At 43.0% G+C, this 21868-nt stretch overlaps 1 protein-coding gene across 3 annotated transcripts in view; it reads right to left on the reverse strand.

Annotated features, from left to right (window-relative positions):
• LOC129707917 (protein phosphatase 1 regulatory subunit 7-like) overlaps positions 1 to 21868 on the reverse strand; it is a 38040-nt gene that overhangs the window by 7048 nt on the left and 9124 nt on the right. For all 3 annotated transcript variants that reach the window (XM_055653384.1, XM_055653382.1, XM_055653383.1), the window contains exons 4-8: positions 19898 to 20087; positions 19144 to 19344; positions 13104 to 13351; positions 10366 to 10431; positions 6901 to 7063 (exon numbers count right to left, since the gene is read on the reverse strand). In XM_055653384.1, the coding sequence (XP_055509359.1) occupies positions 6901 to 7063; positions 10366 to 10431; positions 13104 to 13351; positions 19144 to 19344; positions 19898 to 20087 (868 nt within the window). The remainder of the gene's footprint in view (positions 1 to 6900; positions 7064 to 10365; positions 10432 to 13103; positions 13352 to 19143; positions 19345 to 19897; positions 20088 to 21868) is intronic.

Consider the following 21868-nt stretch of genomic DNA (forward strand, 5'->3'; position numbering starts at 1 on the left):
AAAGTTGAGAGAGAAAATAATGAAAAGAAAAGAAAATAAAAAAGAAAAGGAGATCATTATTTATAATCTTGACCAACCCTCGTCCAGTCCTGAAACAGTTATTTTTTGATAATCTAACGAAAGAAAATTAACTGGAAAGCCTCAGCTGCAGAGGTGTTGCTTTACACCCACTGAGTGTGATGACAAAGTATTTCTAGCTGACCATCAATGGTGATTTTTTCTCACTTTGGGCCTTTTCAACCTAATACCTCAGTCCAAAGCACAAAACTTCTGCTGCGCACTGCTAATTGATAATTTTGCCTAAATATCACACGTGGAAATGTAGAGGTTCATTTCAGTTAATTATTTAGAACAAATTGTTTGTAGACTGTAGCAGAAGTTTTGTTTTGTACTTTATTATAGAACTTGGAATGCTTGCGTCTATTAACTGAAATGGGGAATGTTTCTTAGGAATAATCGTCATCTTGATGAGCTTAAAAATTCTTGAGAAAATACCCACAATTTTTACAGCTTATTTTTATGGCAATACTTGTACTTGAAAGTTGAATGCCAAACCTTTGATATCATTTGACATTAAAGATAGTAGAAAAGGCGTGAAAGCGGAATTGTTTTAATGTGGCCAAAGACCTTTATGTTGAGTTTGTACAATTAGCAGACATAGAAACATAGAAACATAGAAATTAGGTGCAGGCGTAGGCCATTCGGCCCTTCGAGCCTGCACCGCCATTCAATATAATCATGGCTGATCATCCAACTCAGTATCCCGTACCTGCCTTCTCTCCATACCCCCTGATCCCTTTAGCCACAAGGGCCACATCTAACTCCCTCTTAAATATAGCCAATGAACTGGCCTCAACTACCTTCTGTGGCAGAGAGTTCCAGAGATTCACCACTCCCCGTGTGAAAAACGTTTTTCTCATCTCGGTTTTAAAGGATTTCCCCCTTATCCTTAAGCTGTGACCCCTTGTCCTGGACTTCCCCAACATCGGGAACAATCTTCCTGCATCTAGCCTGTCCAACCCCTTAAGAATTTTGTAAGTTTCTATAAGATCCCCTCTCAATCGCCTAAATTCTAGAGAGTATAAACCAAGTCTATCCAATCTTTTTTCATAAGACAGTCCTGACATCCCAGGAATCAGTCTGGTGAACCTTCTCTGCACTCCTTCTATGGCAATAATGTTCTTCCTCAGATTTGGAGACCAAAACTGTACGCAATACTCCAGGTGTGGTCTCACCAAGACCCTGTACAACTGCAGTAGAACCTCCCTGCTCCTATACTCAAATCCTTTTGCTATGAAAGCTAACATACCATTGGCTTTCTTCACTGCCTGCTGCACCTGCATGCCTACCTTCAATGACTGGTGTACCATGACACCCAGGTCTCGCTGCATCTCCCCTTTTCCTAATTGGCCACCATTTAGATAATAGTCTGCTTTCCGGTTTTTGCCACCAAAATGGATAACCTCACATTTATCCACTCTAGACACTCCAGACTCTAGACAACTTTTGACCCTCAGTGTATCTCCTGGGTATCAAAGGAAAATCCTTGAGAGATCAAGTTGGACAATGATACTAATTATAAATTCTTTGCCATACACCAGTCAGCCACACAAGGTGGAAGAGATATTTCCAAAGCTTGTAAATATTATCTAAGCCTACAATTACAATGCAGATTGTTTTATATGGGTCACACCCATCACGAGCACTAGTGGAAAAATACTTATCTTGTGCCAAATTTTCTCTCGGCTACAATACAAGCCTAACACGTGGCTATATCATCCATGAGCCTCCCACTCAGACCATTCTAGTCTCTGTCCTGGGTTCAGCCCCAGACTGCTAAAAAACCTTCACATTCCAGTCATTCTACTGGTCTGTACCAACAATAAGACATAAAATGCTGGAGTAACTCAGTGGGTCAAGCTGATACCAGCATCTGCAGTTCATTTTTATTACATCTTGTCTGTTCCACTGCAAAATCTCCCCAAGGTATGCCTACTTTGAAAACGTTTTCTTTGATCCACTGAGTTACTGCAGCATTTTGTGTATCGTCCAGCATCTGCAATTCATTTTTATTACATTTTACTGGTCTCTTTTTTTGGAGTTTGGAGATACAGCATGGAAACAGGCCATGTTGACCATTGATCACCCATTCACACTAGTACTATTTTATCCCACTTTCGCATCCTGCACACTAGGTTCAATTTGCAGGTCAATTAGCCGAGAAACCTGCACGCTTAGTTTAGTTTCGAGACACAGCGCAGAAACAGGCCCTTCAGCCCATCAAGTCTCCACCGACCAATGATCTCCTGTACGCTAGTTCTATCCTACACACTGGGGAAATTTTTCTAGCAGCCAATAAACCTACAAACCTGCATGTCTTTAGAATGGGGGCGAAAACTGGAGTACCTGTATAAAACCCACACAGTCATAGGGAGAACATACAAATTCCACATGGACATCACCTACAATCAGGATCAACTTGGTCTTTGCCGCTGTAAGGCAGCAGCTCTACCGCTGCTTATGCCTTGCTTCTGGATAGAAAAGGTAGTTTGGAAGAGGGCCATTCAGCCCATTTAGGCACAGCTAGCTCAATGCAAGACCAATCCAGATGGTCCTACTCCTTCACTCTCTTTCTATGACCATGCGTTTGGTTTCCTCTCATCTACTTATCCAGTTCCTTTTTGATTGCCGCATCTACCTGCACACTCATCCCAATCCACCTCCAACACCATTCCAGATTGTAATCTCTCACTGAGCAAAAAAACGCTTTTCCTTGCGTCATTTGTATTTCTATTATCAAGTACTTTCATTTATGTCCTCTGGTTTTGCCAATGGGAAAAGCTGAAATATTCAACAGACTAATAAAAATAATTAAATATTCCGCTCAGCTTTTAATTAAAGTGGTTTGTCATAGATGAATTATCAGCTGAGGAGATCTGGTAATTCTTTACAAAGATTATAATTACTGAAGACCTCAGGCATTTTCAGTACTGCTCTGTTAACGGCAATAAATATTCTGAATGAAATTAATATGCTCAATCTACCTTTTATCAAATTCCATATGCAGGCAGTGCCAGAAAATCCACAGGTAAAGACAAGAATGCGCAGCACCAAACTTTTTCCATTTTAGCTTCAACGTCCGACTCCCAGCAGGAAAGAAATGCCTGCTCTAACAAGTGCAGCAAATTGACCCGAAGATTTAGGAGCACAGAAGCTTAAGTTATGTAGAAAAGTCTACAACTCACCCATCAAAGCATTCAGACTTCTATTAAATAAGTAACCTATTTCATCCCTAAATATTTCACGTGGAATTCATTGCATTTTGCATGTGGGATGTTTTCCTACATTTGTTTCTCACCAGTTTAACGCTGTGCTTCCTTTACTTACTGACATAATCTTTACAACCTCTCAATAAACATGAACTTACCCAAAACTCGACATACCTCTATTCTAACTTGTATTGTCCTATTCATTGAACACCCAGGTGTTCGCTGATCCACACCTTCTAGATGCAAAAGGCATTTAGGAGGATGAGGGGAAGGTGGATATTTGGGACTGAGAAAATCAAGGGCAAAACCGCTTATTACTTCTCCTGTTTTTTAGTTTTTCCAAAAGCCTAAAAATATTTAGATTTTTTTAATCCTCAACCCCATTTTCAGGTCCTTCGTTGACCTTGCTTTGTATTTTCTTCCTGCAACGCAATTCTTCCAAGACATACCGGCACGGTGGCGCAGCGGTAGGGTTGCTGCCCTACAGCCCCAGTAGTCCTGACTACGGATGCTGTCTGTACGGAGTTTGTACGTTCTCCCCGTGGCCTGCGTGGGTTTTCTCCGAGATCATTGGTTTCCTCCCACACTCCAAAGACGTAAATGTTTGTAGGTTAATTGGCTTGGTATGAATGTAGAATTGTCCCTCGTGTATGTAGGATAGAGTTAATGTGTGGGGATCGCTGGTCGATGTGGACTTGGTGGGCCGAAGGGCCCTTTTCCGTGCTGTATATCTCTAAAAGTGGGACGACAGATGGCGCAATGGGCTAAGTGTTCGGCTGGCGACCGGAAGGTAGCCGGTTCGAATCCCGCTTGGAGTGCATACTGTCATTGTGTCCTTGGGGCAAGACACTTCACCCACCTTTGCCTGTGTGTAAAATGTAATGTAATTATGTGAAGCACTTTGGGGTCAATGCAAGTTGACTAAAAATGTGCTATATAAATAAGATTATTATTATTATAAAACTAAAACTAAAACCTCTAAACTAAAACTAAGCCTGTATTTCTTCAATTCTGACATCTGGCCGGTTTTACATGTTCTATGACTGGGTGTTGTGCCTGCAGCTGCTAAATCGGCTCTAGAATGTTTCTACATGTTCTCCAGCTACTGAACTCTTCTCTCCTTGAAGACACACCTTCAAAATTGCCTCAATTGTTCCTTATACTCCTTTGAAGCAATTTTACCACATCAAAGATGGACATTCTCCCAAAAAGGATATGGGATTATTTCGGGTACTCGCAGAAAAAGGACGGGTTACTGATAGCAAAGAGCCATGCAAATATTTACAGAGTAATAGGGGAATGACCCAGAACTTCACACAGTGAGTGCAATCCTGCCTACTGACTCAATTATTAAACATAGGACACAAAATCTATAGAGCACAAAAACAAGTTATTTGATCCATAGTGTCTGTGTCGAACATGTTATCAAGGTAAATAAACGCAGTGATCCATATCCCTCCATTCCCTGCATGTGCCTTTCTAAAAATTTCTTAAATGCTACTAATGTACCTACTTCCACCAATGGCAGTGGGTTCCAGACACCCACCATTTTGTGTAAAAAATACTTGCGCTGAACATCACATTTAAACTTTTAACCTCTTTAAAGTTATAACAGATAAAACAATCTTGTCAACCTCTCCTTCTAGCTAATACCTTCTAATTCGGGCAACATTCCAGTAAACCTGTTCTGCACCCTTTCAATAACCACCACACCCTTATTCTAATGAAGCAGCCAGAACTGCACACAATACTCCAAATGTGGCCTAACCAATGTTCGAATATTGCTGCAACATTACTTCCTGACTCTTATACTCAATGCCTCCTTAAGCAATGCGATGTTTTATCTTCCCACCAATAAAAATGAACACGAGTTGCATATTACATGACTGATGTTTCAGTCATGGCCAACTTTGAGTGAGGATCCCATTAAGTTTCCCTTATGTGTATAAAACTCTTTACAGCACAAAGCACATTCTGAGATCCACAAGCAGAGGTGGAAGTAAGATGACACAAGGTACTTCATTCTACTGGCTAGAAAATGGGCAACAGGAGAATAACCTGGGAATAAATACACAATAGTATAAATCAAATACTGGCACTACCATCTTTCTTATAAGACCTTCCACCCCATCAGCCATCGCATACAACACATAATCCTCCTAAATTTCTGCCACCTCCAACGGGATCCCACCACTAGCCACATGCTCCCATCTCCACCCCTTTCTGCCTTCAGCAGAGACCGTTCCCCCGGGATCTCCATAGTTAAACTCATCCCTTCCCACCCAAACCGCAGAAGATGCAACACCTATCGCTATACCTCCTCCCTCGACTCTGTCCAGGGACCCTGACAGTCCTTTCAGGTTAGGCATAGGTTCACGTGCACCTCCTCCCACCTCATCTACTGTACCTGTTGTTCACGATGTGGATTATACATCGGCGAGACCAAACGTAGGCTGGGCGATCGTTTCGCGAAACACCCTCGTTCAGCCCACCTGAACCTACCTGATCTCCCGGTTGCTGGACACTTTAATTCTCCTTCACATTCCTACACAGATCTTTATGTCCCAGGTCTCTTCCATTAAATGCAAATTGGAGGAACAGCATCTCATATTTTGCTTGGGCAGCTTACAGCCCAGAGGTATATCGATTTCTCTCACTTCAGGTAGCCCCGGCATTCACTCTCTCTCTATCCCTCCCACACCCAAGTCGCACTGGCTTCTTATTTTCACCCTAAAAACAACCAACAACCTGTTTCTTTCATCATCGTTACTTTTTTGCATATCTTTTATTCATTGTTCTTTATCACTCCACGTAATCGTCCCTCGTTTCCCTTGTCCCTAACCAGTCTGAAGAAGGCTCTCGACCCGAAACGACCCATTCCTTCTCTCCACAGATGCTGCCTGTCCCGCTGAGGTAATCCAGCTTTTTGTGTCTATCTTCGGTTTAAACCAGCATCTGCTGTTCCTTCCTACACATAAGACCTAAAGCGCCGACTTGGTGAGTGTTTACATAGTGAGTGGCAGGACTAGTGAGGGGGGGGAGGGGGGGGCTGGGCGTGCCTAAAGGTGAACCAGGGACAATGGAATATGTTCTGCCCTGGAATATGCCCTGGATTATTCCTGGATTCCTGGGATGTCAGGACTTTCATATGAAGAAAGACTGGATAGACTCGGCTTGTACTCGCTAGAATTTAGGAGATTGAGGGGGGATCTTATAGAAACTTACAAAATTCTTAAGGGGTTGGACAGGCTAGATGCAGGAAGATTGTTCCCGATGTTGGGAAAATCCAGGACAAGGGGTCACAGTTTAAGGATAAAGAGGAAATCCTTTGGGACCGAGATGAGAAAAGCATTTTTCACACAGAGAGTGGTGAATCTCTGGAACTCTCTGCCACAAAAGGTAGTTGAGGCCAGTTCATTGGCTATATTTAAGAGGGAGTTAGATGTGGCCATTGTGGCTAAAAGGATCAGGGGGTATGGAGAGAAGGCAGGTACAGGATACTGAGTTGGATGATCAGCCATGATCATATTGAATGGCGGTGCAGGCTCGAAGGGACGAATGGCCTACTCCTGCACCTATTTTTCTATGTTTCTATTGTCCCTGTCACAAGTTTGGTCGGCATTGATCTTACCTCTTCTGATTTTGTCAAGTCTTTGAATGGATGATTTCTTTGTCTTCGTTTCCCCTCTTCCCATCTCTCCCAAAACTTGGTGAACATGTATCTCTCTATGGCATCGGGGACCTTCTTGGAATCGATACTCTGATAATCTTCAGGGGGAATAGCATCCAAATACCTGAGAGGAAGTGGTCAGGAAATTGATTTTACTTTTGCAGCATATTTTGGCCAATGCTTTTAACCTCATATTTATAAAACAATAGATTTATATACCAGACTAATGAATGCAATTCATTTCCCTCTATCTCTCTCTCTTTCAAAGTAGATCCAAATGGACTATTTCCAATGTTCCTAGCTCAATTCTGAACAAGACCGGCTCTCAGAAAGTCACTGGAAAATTATCCCTCAATTTTCATCCGCAGATGCTGCCTGAGCCGTTGTTTCCCCAGTAATTTATTTTTTTGCTTGCGTTTCCAGCATCTGCAGCTGAGTCTCTCATAGTCATTGAATGTCAATTGAAAAGAGTAGATACAAGGAATTGCCGATGCAAGGTTCCCAAAAAATGACATGATGATGTCTGATTCAGATTCAGATTCAATTTTAATTGTCATTGTCAGTGTACAGTACAGAGACAACGAAATGCATTTAGCATCTCCCTTGAAGAGCGACATAGCAAACGATTTGAATTAAAAAAATAATAAGTGTCCGGGGGGGGGGGGGGGGGGGTGGTGTGATTGGCAGTCACCGAGGTACGTTGTTGAGTAGAGTGACAGCCGCCGGAAAGAAGCTGTTCCTCGACCTGCTGGTTCGGCAACGGAGAGACCTGTAGCGCCTCCCGGATGGTAGGAGGGTAAACAGTCCATGGTTGGGGTGAGAGCAGTCCTTGGCGATGCTGAGCGCCCTCCGCAGACAGCGCTTGCTTTGGACAGACTCAATGGAGGGGAGCGTGGAACCAGTGATGCGTTGGGCATGATGCTGCCTGACCTGCTGAGTTACTCTAGCACTTTGCCTTTTTTCAAGTGAAAATGATTAGGCACAAAGAATAAGATTGAAACGGATATCAATGACTCAAATTAAAGACTCACAGACAGAAACTTATTTTTACCAGGGCTCATTTTGTAAAATATTGGGTGAATAGTTGGGGGATTAAGTAATAGGTTAGAAAATAAACCCAGAGTGATTGGGTTCAGTTGGGCAAACAGAAGGTATCAAGGAATTTAGAACCGTAGCAATTAAATAGAAAAAAGTCTGCAGGTTATAGAAATCTGAAATTTAAATTAGAAAGTGCTGGGAACATTCAGAAGGTCAGACACAATATGTGGAATGAAAAAAATATTGAATGCTTCAAGACCAAAACCCTGCTTCAGAACTGATTAAATACAGATTTAATTGCAAGTATGTACCACCACGATCAACTGAATGGTAGAGCAGTCTTCAGGGAGTAAATATCACAAACTCCTGTTCCTTACATTACTGAACTAGAAGCCACGTGTTGGGATTTTTATATTTAAAGCTCCTGGCAGAGGAAAACTACATTTTAAGAACTGAATGTACTGAACACAATCAGAAAATCCAATATCACCAGCTGTAATAAAATAATGACTTGAAAATTGTGAGATGATACATGGTGAAACAGAATGATCTTTTATCAATGTATTAACCCAAGGCAAGACTCAGAACAAAGATCATTTGTTTTCCCAGAGTAATTAACGTGTAAAATAGAGTTGCAACAAAAAACAATTAATGACATATCAATAGACAATAGATGCAGGAGTAGGCCGTTCGGCTCTACGAAATATCAATTAACACCTTTCACAAAAGAATGACAATGTACAGTGTACAGATAAGTACGATGGTTGATAATTAAGCACGTTATGGATCGATAGTTGCTGAGCTGGTGGTACATGTTGTCCCAAGTGCTGGCTCAAAAAAACATCTAATACAGATAACTCTCGTGATAACAGACTAAGGGGGAGGGGGAGGGGGAGGGGGAGGGGGAGAATGTGCTCATTATTGACGATTGTCCGTTATAACTGTGTAAATTATTATTGGGAAAATAGCCATTAAACATTCACTAAACAAGACACACAATAAACAGGAAGGAAAATACAGACTGAGACAGATTTGTTCCAACCACCTAGTAGCCACCGGATGAAACAAGAAGCTTGGTCCATTATTCTCAAAACAAATGGACACTTCGCTGTACCTTTGTCCGCTGTACACGAAATCCGATATAAAGAGGCCCACAATAACGAGGGTAGTCTGGCTATGCACTCATATCGCTAGTACCATTGGGAAGAGCTTGATTAACTGCAACCTCCAGGTTCAAGAGCAGCTTCATCCTAGCTCTTGAAACTCCCTGCACAAATCCAATTAAGAGGTCTGAAGAGGGTTTCGGCCCGAAATGTTGCCTATTTCCTTCGCTCCATAGATGCTGCTGCACCCGCTGAGTTTCTCCAGCTTTTTTGTGTAACCTTAATCACAATTCTATCTCTGAACCAAACTGCAGGGGAGTTTATTTTTGAGATACAGCATGGAAACAGGCGCTTCGGCCAACCAAATCCACGGTGGCTATCGAGCACTTATTCACACCAGTTCTACGTTCCCCACTTTCCCATTCCCTTCACACAAGGGACAATTTACAGAGGCCCAATTAACCTACAATCCCGTCCATCTATGGGATGTGGGTGGAAACCAGTGCACCCAGAGGACACAGTCACAGGGAGAACGTACAAGCTCCGCACAAAGCTCCTGAGATCAGGACCCTGTTCTCTGGTGCACTGAGAAGGAGACTTTGTACTACATTTTTGGCTTGAATTATTATGGTCTGATTTAATTAGTGCAACTGATCATTTGTATACTTATGTGTTGCACAGTTGCATTTTGCATGCCTGTAAAAACTTCAGCAAACAAGAATTTCATTATTTCAGTACCGGTGGGTATGATAATTAAACACCCTTGGTTCTTGAAGTAATTCAAAATCAGCATACGACAGAGGGAAGAATACACAGATTCTGAGATGAGAGTATTGTATGGTCTACCTATCCACCAAAATCACACTGGGTCACGCCTTCAGTACTTTGAAACAAAAATTCTATTATATTGGAATGAGCCAAGAGATGATAGTGACCTAGCCCACTCTAAACCTGTAAAATGGTCATTATATTCATGAGCCATGTACTAGGTTCACTCGGTGGAAGTAAATGTTACCCAATCCGAAGATGTCAGGCTAGATGAAGCAAGTGGGAGTTCAAATCCTGACTGTTGCCACTCAATATGTTAGATTAGAATCCCTATTTTGTTTTTCAAACAGGGAATGGATGGATAGGGAATATTTAAAAATAATACACGATTAAAAAGTGAAAAGAGAACTCTGGAGTTTACTGCCACCTTTGAATCTTCTCCAATGTATAGTAAACAAAACTTTTGACAACATTTTGCAATAACTGAAGGATTTGCTATTAAATCAGCTGCAGGTACCTGTAGTATGCCTGTAACTCCAATGTTAGGCGATCTTCCATTTCCTGATTATCTTTTTGAAGACTCCTGTGGAAAGCAGCAAAATAGATTTCGAAAGATGGGACATATGATGACTGCATAAATTTAAACTTGAAACATCAAAGTAATGCTCTTCCAATAAAGAAAAATCTTAGTAACTGCAATTTAAAGTAAAAGACAAGAAAATATTAAAAGATTATTGGTATATCAATAAAGTGCAAAAGTGGGCTATCTTGTTGTGTCATCTCTTTAATTGTACTTTTAGTCTCACCCAACCTTTGCTACATCACTGCAATTTCCCTCAATAAAGCAACTTGCATTACACTCAGTACTCCCTAGAGTCCTAAAGCCAATGGTGTGTTTAAATCTGGCAAAAAAGGTAGTTTGTAAACAGCATCATCTTATGAATCAAATAGTGAGTGTTGTCAAATAAATCTTTCCCAGTTATGTTGATCAATGAGAAAAAAACAGTTTGCTTCAAAATATTGCCATGGGAACTTTTTTTACCGATGAGGTGCTCAGGATGTGGAAATTGCTGTGCCAAGGAGTTAAGGCATATAGCTTAAAGGAAAACTAGTAAGGACAAGGGGGAAAAGGGACAAAATGATCTGATTGCTTTAAACATAGGAAATGAAAACTTTCATTTACATTGTGGTATTTCCAACCTCAACTCATCCCAAAGTAATCTCCAGCCAATGATTAAATAAACTAGAAGGAAAATATAAACCATTGTGGGGGTAAGAGTATAAGCTAAGGTAAAAGAGATGAACAGGAATCCCACTGAAGAGAAGAGCAGAGTTTCTTCAAGTAAAGACACAAGGAGCTGGTGTAACTTAGCAGGTCCGGCAGCATCCCTGGAGAACATGGATAGGTTCAAGTTCAAGTTCACATTTATTGTCACATGCACCAATTAAGGTACAGTGATATTTGAGTTACCATACAGCCGTACAAGTAAAAAAGACACAATACACAATAAATTTAACATAAACATCCACCACAATGGAATCAACATTCCTCACTGTGATGGAAGGTAATAAAGTTCAGCCATCTTCCTCCTTTGTTCATCCGTGGTGGTCGGGGCTTTTGAACCCTCAGCACTGCCTCTGCCGACGGTCCGATGTCCGAGCCCTCTCGTCGGGATGATGGAAACTCCGGCGTCAGGACGGATCGGAACACCCGAGTCGGCCTCTTCTTACCGGAGACCACTGCTTCACGGTGTTAAAATTCACAGGCCCCGCGGTCGGAGCACTTCCACAGCGGTCCTCGGTAAAGAATCACCCGCTCTGCGATGGTAAGTCCGCACCGCGCTTGTGGCTTGAAGCTCCGGGCTGGTCTCCAGGAAAGGCCGCACCAATCCAAGTTGTTAGGCCGTGGGGGGGGGGGGGGGGGGGGGGGGGGGGGGGGGGGGGCACCCTGGACGGAGATAGATCACATCTCCAAGGTAAGTGACTGAAAAAGGTTTCCCCCTATTTCCCCCCACCCCCCACATAAAACATACAGAGAAACATTAAAACATACATTTTAAACACACTAAAAATAACAAAAAAGTTGAAATGACACACAGGCTGCTGGCGAGGCTGCCATCGCAGCGCCACCCGGTGGTGACGTTTCAGGTCAGTACCCTTCTCCTGAAGTCTGACCCAGGTTAAGCAGCATTCCTGGAGAACATGGATAGGTGATGTTTCAGATTGGGACCCTTTTCCATATTCTCCACAGATGCTGCCTGACCTGCTGAGTTACTCTAGCAGTTTGTGTCTTTCTGGGTGCAGACCATTACTGGGGACTGATAGCAGCTGTTCCATGCATTATCAGCTTGATCGGAACATTGTATTGTATTTGTATTGTATTTTAATGCCCACACAGCCAGGCTGGTGGAATTTGTTATCAGTACAGCTCGGTACAGGTTCCAACATTTCATCAACATTAAACATATAACATAGATATACATACAGACAGACACATTACATAATACATAAGGGCCATGCTTATTCTTATTCCTTACCGTACAGTTTAAAATGTAATGGCAGTGGGAATGAAACTGTTTTTGAAGCGGTTTGTTTTGGAGGCTATTGTCCTGTAACGCCTCTCAGAGGGCAGTAGCTGAAAGGCATAGTGTGCAGGGTGAGTAGGATCAGAGATGATCTTGCGGGCTCTGTGTAGTGTTCGTTTGTGATAAAGTGATTCAAGGGATGGTAGGGGTAAGCCAATAATTTTTGATGCAGTGTCTCTCATCATGGAAGCTCAACTCTCCCCAGCACATTTCTGCTGCAGGTCCGTTAGAGGTTTGCAGCAGGTTTTTGGCACAGGAGTGCAAGCAATGCGGAGGGTAATGAATGATGCCAGATTCGTGGCACAATACATATCAAGTAAAATTGCAGTAGATACCCAAGATTGATAGGATTAGAAGATCAAGCGCACTATAATGATAAAACGCTCTAATGAATAATAAGTTCAGAAATCTTAACAGCAACAACAAAAAGAGAAAGGACAATGAGATTAGAGGCAGACAGTGAACCAGTTCTGAGTGGAAGAGAGTTGCCTGTGGTGCAAGCGATTGATTGATTTTAACTTTATTATTCAGATTTAAGAGTTATTAATCACAAAGTACTCGTATTGCAGTCAGGTTCAGGATGGGGTAGATGTGGCTGTTTGATTTAAGTTCAGAGAAATAAAGCAAAAAATGTTAGAGGTCTGGGAATGAATTATAGACAATTACTTACAGCATCCTGCTGTGAAGATAATGCATAGCCATCTCAGTTTCAATTTGTTTCTCCTGCACTTTGCTCTGGAATGCCAACCGCGCACTCTCCTTCAAGTCTTCCTTTGTCTGTTCTTGTAAGTCTGCAGGTGGCTCAAATGTCAACCCATATGTGAAGCAGTCCCTTAGGAACACATTATCCAGGATTTCAACTGTTGTGCATTGCCTGATGGCAGTGTTGCAGCGCTCATCTTGGGTTAAGGGATTGCCCTAAGCAAGAATTTTAAAATATTAGAATTCACCATTTCTGAAACGTGATTTCAGAAGAAAATATAAATTTCACCGCTAGGTAAATTTAGGTAAGGTTGCATGGTTACCATCTTACCTTATTTGCTTTTGTGTTGTGTTATGCCCCTGTCCCACTTAGGAAACCTGAACGGAAACCTCTGGAGACGTTGCGCCCCACCCAAGGTTTCTGTGCGGTTCCTGGAGGTTTTTGTTAGTCTCCCTACCTGCTTCCACTACCTGCAACCTCCAGCAACCACCTGCAACCTCCTGAACCGCACAGAAACCTTGGGTGGGGCGCAAAGTCTCCAGAGGTTTCCGTTCAGGTTTCCTAAGTGGGACAGGGGCATTACTCTCTCTCCCGAAGATATAGACACAAAATGCTGGAGTAACTCAACGAGACCCTTCTTCGCAGACGATGGGTCTCGATCCAAAACGTCACCCTTCCTTCTCTCCAGAGATGCTGCCTGACCCGCATTTTGTGTCTACCTTCAGTTTAAACCAGCATCTGCAGTTCCTTCCAACACACTTTCACTCCCGAGACGAGAGATATCAAACCACCTCCCTCACTTCCATTGATTTCATCAATCAGATAGAGCACATTTCAACACCTCTTGTCTAAGTCAGTTCTGCATGACTTACCCTTCAGCATCCGACTCAGTCAGCATAAATTTATTTTTGTTTTTCCTCTTAAACGCATCAAATGTTATTCACCTCAATCTGTCCATGACGTTGTATGTTTTGCAATCTAATCTCTCACTGAATAAACACAATCTTTTGGAATTCCTTGTTGAATTTAGTAACTATTTCAAACATGGCCTCTAGTGTTGGGGTTGCCACATAGTACAAGATTATAAAGGAGTTTGATAAATGGAAATAGTTTTTCAGATATCCACTCATCACGCTTCAACAATTTTTATCCCTCCTTGCTTTGGGGCATGCAGGCTTGCTGCAAGTAGGTTCTTGTTGCATGAATATTGAATATATATTTCTTGGTACCTTTGCGGCTTTGTAGAGTGCAGATAACGCACATGGTCTGATCTTTGTTGCAGTGTTTGTATCCACATCAATGGTCATGGATAGCTTCAATGTAAACCCCCTCTCTATTAACCGCTAGCATCCTGCGCCGATAACTATTCCCAAGCAGGTTATTTATTGTACGCAGTCTAGAGTTAGGAATTTGCAAGATGATTGTAAATAGTTTACACTGTGGCAACATGTGAAATATTTGTCTTTCACCAAACCTTGGGCCAGATTCACTAGAGCCACTAGAGGTGGTGATTCTAGCTGTCTACTCCACTGTTTTGTCTGTGCCTCGGTGGTCATGTATAAGGACCATCAGGTCTTCAGCAGTGTCCCCGATCAATGAGATGAGTGCAGACTGGACACAAAGGATAACATTATTATACTAATGACAGGTGAATAACCTAAAATATTAACGTCTTTTGCTCCACAGATGCTACCTGATCTGCTGAGCATTTTCAGCACTATTGTGTTTTTATTTCAGATTTCCAGGTGTTTGAAATATTTTGCTTTTGAATATTTTTGCTTTTGTTAGCTTTGTTTTGTGGTTTACGAAGGGACACGTTTATTCTGGTCTATTTTTCCCCTCTGGTTTATTTCCATCACTTCTCCTCCCCCCCCTCCTCCCCCTTCCCTCTCCACCTCGACTGTCAGTCTGATGAAGGGTTCCGACCTGAAACGTCACCTATTCTTTCTCTCCAGAGACATTGCCTCTGAGATACTCCAGCATTTTGTGTCAATCTTTGGTATAATTGTAATTGTAATTGTAATTGTAAATCTTTATTGTCATTTCCTGAGTATTCGCATACTCAGAGGAAACAAAAAAACGTTTCTCAACCAGTGTCCATTCAGTTTTCGTTACAAAATAAATAGCAATTAAAATTAAAATACATGTCATGAACAATTTAACCCTCTAATAACATTCAATAACATTCAACAGCCGTTGGCGAGGCGATCGCAACTTCAGCGACCGGCAGTTTCAGGTCACACCAGTGGCTCTGCTGCAGTGTGGGGGGTTTGTGCGCGATACTTGGCAGGGGGGAAAGTTCATTTAACAGTCTTATGGCCTGTGGGAAGAAGCTGAGGAGCATCCTGCTGGTTTTGCAGCTGATGCTCCTGTACCTCTTCCCAGATGGGAGGATGGTGAAAAAGTCATGCGATGGGTGGGTAAGGGTCTTTGATGATGGAGATGACTCTGTTGATGCATCTCTTCTTGTATATGTCCAGCAGGAAGGGGAGTGGAGCACCAATAATCCTGCTTGCGGTCTTCACTATCCTGTCCAGTTGGTGCCGTTCGTACGCCTTGCAGCTCCCGAACCAGGAAGTGATGCCAGTATGTCAGTGTGCTCTCGACAGTCCCCCTGTAAAAAAGTCCGTAGATGTGTGGTGTGGGGAGGCCTGCTTTCCGTAGTCTTCGGAGGGGGTGAAGTCGCTGCTGGGCTCTCTTGACCAGAGCTGTGGTGTTGGCCGTGGACGTCAGGTCATCAGACAGATGTAGTCCTAAGAACTTCATGCTGCTGACCCTTTCCACATCAGCTCCGTCGATGTGCAGAGGTGCATGGTGATGTTTCCCCGCAACTCCTGAAGTCAACCACCATCTCCTTAGTTTTTCCCACGTTAAGAATGAGGTTGTGGGATTTGCACCAACCTGTGAGCAGCTTCACCTCCATCCTGTACGCCGATTCATCGTTGTCACTGATGAGACCCACTACTGTTGTGTCATCAGCGAACTTGCTGATGAAGTTGTTATTGAGTCTGGCAGTACAGTCGTGTGTCAGCAGACTAAACAGAAGGGGGCTTAGGACACAGCCTTGGGGTGAGCCAGTGCTCACGGCTAAGGTTTTTGATGTACTACTGCCCACCCTGACTGTCTGCTGCCGCTGCGACAGGAAGTTCAGGACCCAGCTACATGTGCCAGCATCAACCCCCAACAGCTCCAACTTCTCCACCAGCTGCTGCGGGATGATTGTGTTGAAAGCGGAGCTGAAGTCTATGAAGAGGATCCTGGCATAGGTGTTTTTCCGATCGAGATGTGACAATACGAGGTTCAGTGTTGTTGAGACTGCGTCCTCTGTGGATCGGTTGGCTCTGTAGGCGAACTGCAGTGGGTCTAGGTCGGCAGGTAGACTGTTTTTGATGTGCTGCATAAACTAGTCGCTCAAAAACATTCATTACAATGGTGTTTAGGGCCACTGGACGAAAGTCGTTATGGCAGGCTGGGTTTGGTTTCTTCGGTACAGGGACGATGGTGGCACTCTTAAGACAATTTCGCCCACTACTGCCTGGCTGAGTGGAGATGTTAAAAAATGTCTGTGAAGACATCCTTCAGTTGCTCGGCACAGTCTCTTAGAACGCATCCAGGAATGTTGGGTCCGGCCAAAGTCTGCAGCTTTGCGTGGATTGACGCTGGCGAAGGCCTTTTTAACTCTGGCTGCGGACAGCAAAAGCGACTGGTCACTGGGAGATGGCAGTGGTGCACGTGTCTGGGTGCTGTTTTTAACCTCTCCGTGCGTAGAACTCGTTCAGTGCATCTGGTAGGGAGGGGTTGTTTTGGCATATCCGCAGTGGGGGGGGCTTGTAGTCAGTGATGGTCTGAAATCCCTGCCACAAGCGGCGTGTGTCATTTTCATTTTCGAAGTGGCTATTGTGCTTTTGTCCGTACAGCCTCTTCGCTTCCCTGATCCCCCGGGGTAGGTTGCCCCTTGCCAGTTTGTATGCTTCGTTGTCCCCAGATTTGAATGCCGCATTCCGGATTCTCAGTAGGGAACACACCCCCAGTTAGCCAAGGTTTCTGATTGGCACGCCTCCTGATGGATTTTACCACCGTTACATCCTCAATACATTTGTTGATGGCCTATGCGATGACGGATTCTGTATATTCTTGGAGGTTGATAAATGCCACTGTCGTCTCCAGCTGCCTCTTCTGAAGATTCACTGTTTGTGGGTTTCAAAACAGTCCTGTAGTGCTGCCGTTGCTCCCCTGTGGCCATGTTCTGACATCTTTTGACCGTTTGGCCTGTCCTGTTTCAAACCCCTCTGGGTCTATATGCAGGTGTGAGCATGACCGCTAAGTGGTCAGAGTTGCCGATATGGGGGAGGGGGGCTGCTTTATATGCATCTTTAATGTTGGTGTACACCAGGTCTAGTTTGTGATCTTCCCCCTGGTTGCAATGTTCACGTGCTGGTAGAATTTAGGCAGAACAGATTTAAGACTGTGCCTGGTTGAAGTCCCCCGCTGCCATGAAGAAAGCATCTGGATGTTCCCTAACCTAAAATATTAATGTTGTTATAGAGCACTGTCTGCTAGCCTCCTTCACGTCCGCGCTCGGTGGTACATAGACAGCGGTTATGAAGACAGCTGTTAGTTCTCTGGGTAAGTAGAAGGGTCGGCATTTCACAGTCATTAGCTCCACGTGGGGTGAGCAGTAGGTGGAAATCACCACAGCATCCCGGCACCATGATCTGTTCACATACACAGCCAGCCCCCCCCCCCCTTGCATTACCAGCTAGCGAGGCTACTCTACCAGCTCTGTTCTTTCTCTCCAGAGACGTTGCCTCTGAGTTACTCCAGCATTTTGTGTCAATCTTTGGTATAAACTAGCATCTGCAGTTCCTTCCTACACATTTACTCAATTTATTTTTGCTCAATAACATGGGGATAATGCATTAGAAAGTTCTAACATGGCAGTTGTCATGAAGTTAAGATTGTACAATGCATGAACACATTCAGAAGCTCTACAGCTTTTAAAATAAATGTAGTCTTCTTTTCCCTTTTCTGTCTAGACCATTCTAAACCATCTAAAACTTCAGGGAGCGTTTGAACTGACTTGGATTGTTTTCTTTGGAAAACTGGAGTCACTGAGAGACCCAATAGAAGTATATAAAATGAGAGGCATAGATAGGATAGACAGTGAGAATCATTTTTTCAGGATGGAAAAAAATCTAATACTATAGAGCATAGGTTTACGGTGAGAAGGGCAAAGTTTAAAGGAGATATGCAAACAGGTTTTTTTACACAGACAGTGGTGAGTGCCTGGAACATGCTTCGAGGGCTGGTGGTTGATGCAGATATGTTAGTGACATTTAAAATAATTTTGGATAGGCAAATTGATATGCAGGGAGTGGAAGGATATGGGTTTTGTGCAAGTGGGTAAATAATGGCCACATATTGGCAGCCTGTTGACCATAGATATTGTGGGCCAAAGTACCAATTCTTGTGCTGTTCAATGTTCACATTTAAACCAGTAAATAAACCACTTTGATTTTATTTCTCTGCCAATCAAACTGTTTTGTGGAAAGATTGGGAATGAAGAGAGAAATATTATAACCTCTCTGTCGCCGAGTTCACCCTATTGTTGAGATTACGGATAGTCAGTCCTTGCACCCTGCCTACTTCTCCACAGCACAAAAAGCATTAACTCGCTCTGCATCTTGTTTTATTAGCTACTTATACATGTATCAGCTGTTATGGATGGATGCCCATCATTAATATGTTCGCTCATGAAAATAATTAACCATCAATTGAGGTAATTCTGACTGTATGATGATATAAAGTAGGTGCCTGGATTAAAATAGGCCTTTATAAATAGGCCTTTATAAATAGGCTTTTATAAATAGCCTGCTTCAGCATATAGTGAAATTGAAGCCTATTTTACATCTTTCCTAGTTCTTTATTTTCACGGATTTCCAACAATTGAACCAGAAGAAAGATGATAATAGATGAAAACCACTGAAAGACTGACAAATATCCTTACTTTAAGTCTCAGTTGCTTCAATCTCCTCAGGTTTTCAAGGACATGCAGTGTGTCAGAGAGGGAGAGAATCACATTGTCAGAAGCATCAAGAACACATAGGTTCAGTGAGCTGGAGAGAGGCAGTAGACTGCAAATATGGTTACCCTGAATGTACAGTTCACAGAGCTGGGGGAGACGCTGAACACCTTCTAGGGATTCCAACTGAAAAAAAACCACAAAAGAATCATATGGCAGTTACTGGACCAGCACAAATCATTACACAATGATACACAATTAACATATTACAACAGCCTAGTCCCTGTTCACTAAAATGTCCATCTATCTTTTTTCATCTAACTTTATCAGTCTGACCTTGTATTCATCTACCGCTATCTTAAATGCATCAATGTTAATTGCCCCAACTCCTGCTAGTTGTTCAATTGGAAAATCCGGGAAACTATCCAGTAATACTAACTAATACAACTTGCACAGGAAGGAAACAGCTTCATTTTCATGTGGTGTAACTGTAATTGGACAGGAAAGTTTATAGAATGTAACTTGTGGTGTAGATTGGCCTCATGTAGCCAATATCCATGCAGCCAGTATCTTATGCAATTAGCCAAGCTTCATGCCAACCTAATGGAGAACCATCCCCACAGTTCGTGATACCTTGGACAGTATCACAGTCAAGTCCAATCCTATTATTTTCGGAAGCTTAGGCTTATATCTAAGCTACAAAATCATACAGATGTATGTGTGGTCACTGAGGAGTTACCTTGTTGCCAGTGAGATGCAACTTAGTGAGGCTGTTGAGAATAGGTAGGTTTGCAATGCTCCTGATCTGGTTGTGCGAAATGTCCAGAGCTGTCAACATCTTACAGCATTCTAGCCCTTGGAGAGATTCAATAATGTTGTGCGACAGGTTCAAAACCATCAGCTGAGGTAAAGCCTTGAGCCATGAGATGCTGCAGCAACAAAAAAAAAAATAACAACACACATAAGGAGAGGGAAAACAAAAAACTTTCAAATGCAAGCACTGGGAGATCGAGCATGGACTATAGATTAGATTATTGGAAACTTCCAGACACTTGAATGGAAGAATTTATTCTCAGTGCTACTGGGGAGTAAGTGGCACTGTATTGGTGGCCACAACACATTCAAAACTATATTCCATGAAACTAACGAAGAAATTCACAAGATTTGGCCTGGGGCAAGAAATAACACACAATTTAGTTATTGATAAAAATAAAATTTCAGGTAGAGTGCCTAAGGATGAAAACTGGCTCTGGTGGCACAATGCAGCAGGTAGTGCTGCTGCTGAGAATCTCCTATGAACATAGAATTCTACAACACAAGAACAGGCTCTTCGGCCCACCATGTCTGCGCTGAACATGATCTCATAAACTAACACCATCTGCCTGCACATGATCCATATCTATCCAGTACCTGCCTGGTCTGAAGAAGAGCCCGACCCAAAAGATCACCTATCCATGTTCTCCAGAGATGCTGCCTGGCCGGCTGAGTTACTCCAACACTTTCCCTGCATGATCATGTTCCTGTTTAAATACCTTGTAAACGTCACCATTGTACCTTCTTCCATCACTCCCACTGTTCCAGGCACCCTATACTCACTACACAAAGAATTTGCCTGAATATCTCTATACTTATAAAACTCTGATCTTGGACGTGGATGTGTGTGAGTGTGAATGTGAGTGTGTGTGTGTATTTGTTTGTGTGTCACATCTTCGTGAAAAAAACGACGCGGCAAATGAAGAATTTTTAACATATTCCTGTAGAGATTTTTCCCATGGAGTCCAAAATCGCCACTGTCTTTCGCTGATGACATCACAATGGGTCTGCTCCGTGCACCCTTCTTCCATGCGCTGCAAGTGACGTCACCCCCCCCGGTTATTCAAAAGACTCGGCTGGCTCGCTTGGCTCTTCTGCTCGCTCGGAGCCCGTGTTCCACATGCACGAATGATGGTACTCCTCCTCCCCCTCCCACCACCGCCCCCTCCCCCCCCCCCCCGGACATGTTGGTCGATGTGGGCCGAAGGGCCCGTTTCTATGCTGCATGACTCTATAATGCTATGACTCCCCATATTCCTCTTGACCCTTTCCAGTTTCTCCCACTCACCTTCAAAACTCAGGGCAATTTACAGTAACTAATTGAACTTGAAAATATGTGCGGAAACAGGGTAGTAGGGAAAACATGCAAACTCCACCCAGGTTCAATACTGACCTTGGATGCCGCCTGTGTGGAGTTTACATGTTCTCTCCAAGATGCTTCAGCCTCCGCCCACATCTCAAAGACATGCTGGTCTGTAGCTGCTACTGTCAATCCTCCTGCTGTGGAAGCAGAATTAGGGGGAAATGTTGGGTATGTAAGAAGAAGTATGTTGTAGGAAAATAAGTATTTTGTATAGGCACATGGATATGCAGGGAATGGAGGGATGTGGATCATGTGTTGGCAGAATAATTAGTTTATCTCTGCATCATGTTTTGCACAAACATTGTGGACCAAAGGCCCTGTCCCAGTGCAGTGTCTTTCTATGTTTTATGTTCAATCTCAAAAGAAAATATGAAATAAACATGATTTCAAAATAATAAATTAGCAGCAAAAGGAAAGTAAGAGGGCATAAAGATTGTCCCCATCAGCATATCTTTAGAGAAAAGTGTTTTTATAATAGCTAATTACTGGCTTGATTTTACTTATTTAAGGCATGTATGTACATAGGCCTTAACT

This window comes from Leucoraja erinacea, chromosome 22 (genome assembly GCF_028641065.1).
Source record: "Leucoraja erinacea ecotype New England chromosome 22, Leri_hhj_1, whole genome shotgun sequence".
NCBI classification, from domain to species: Eukaryota; Metazoa; Chordata; class Chondrichthyes; order Rajiformes; family Rajidae; genus Leucoraja; species Leucoraja erinaceus.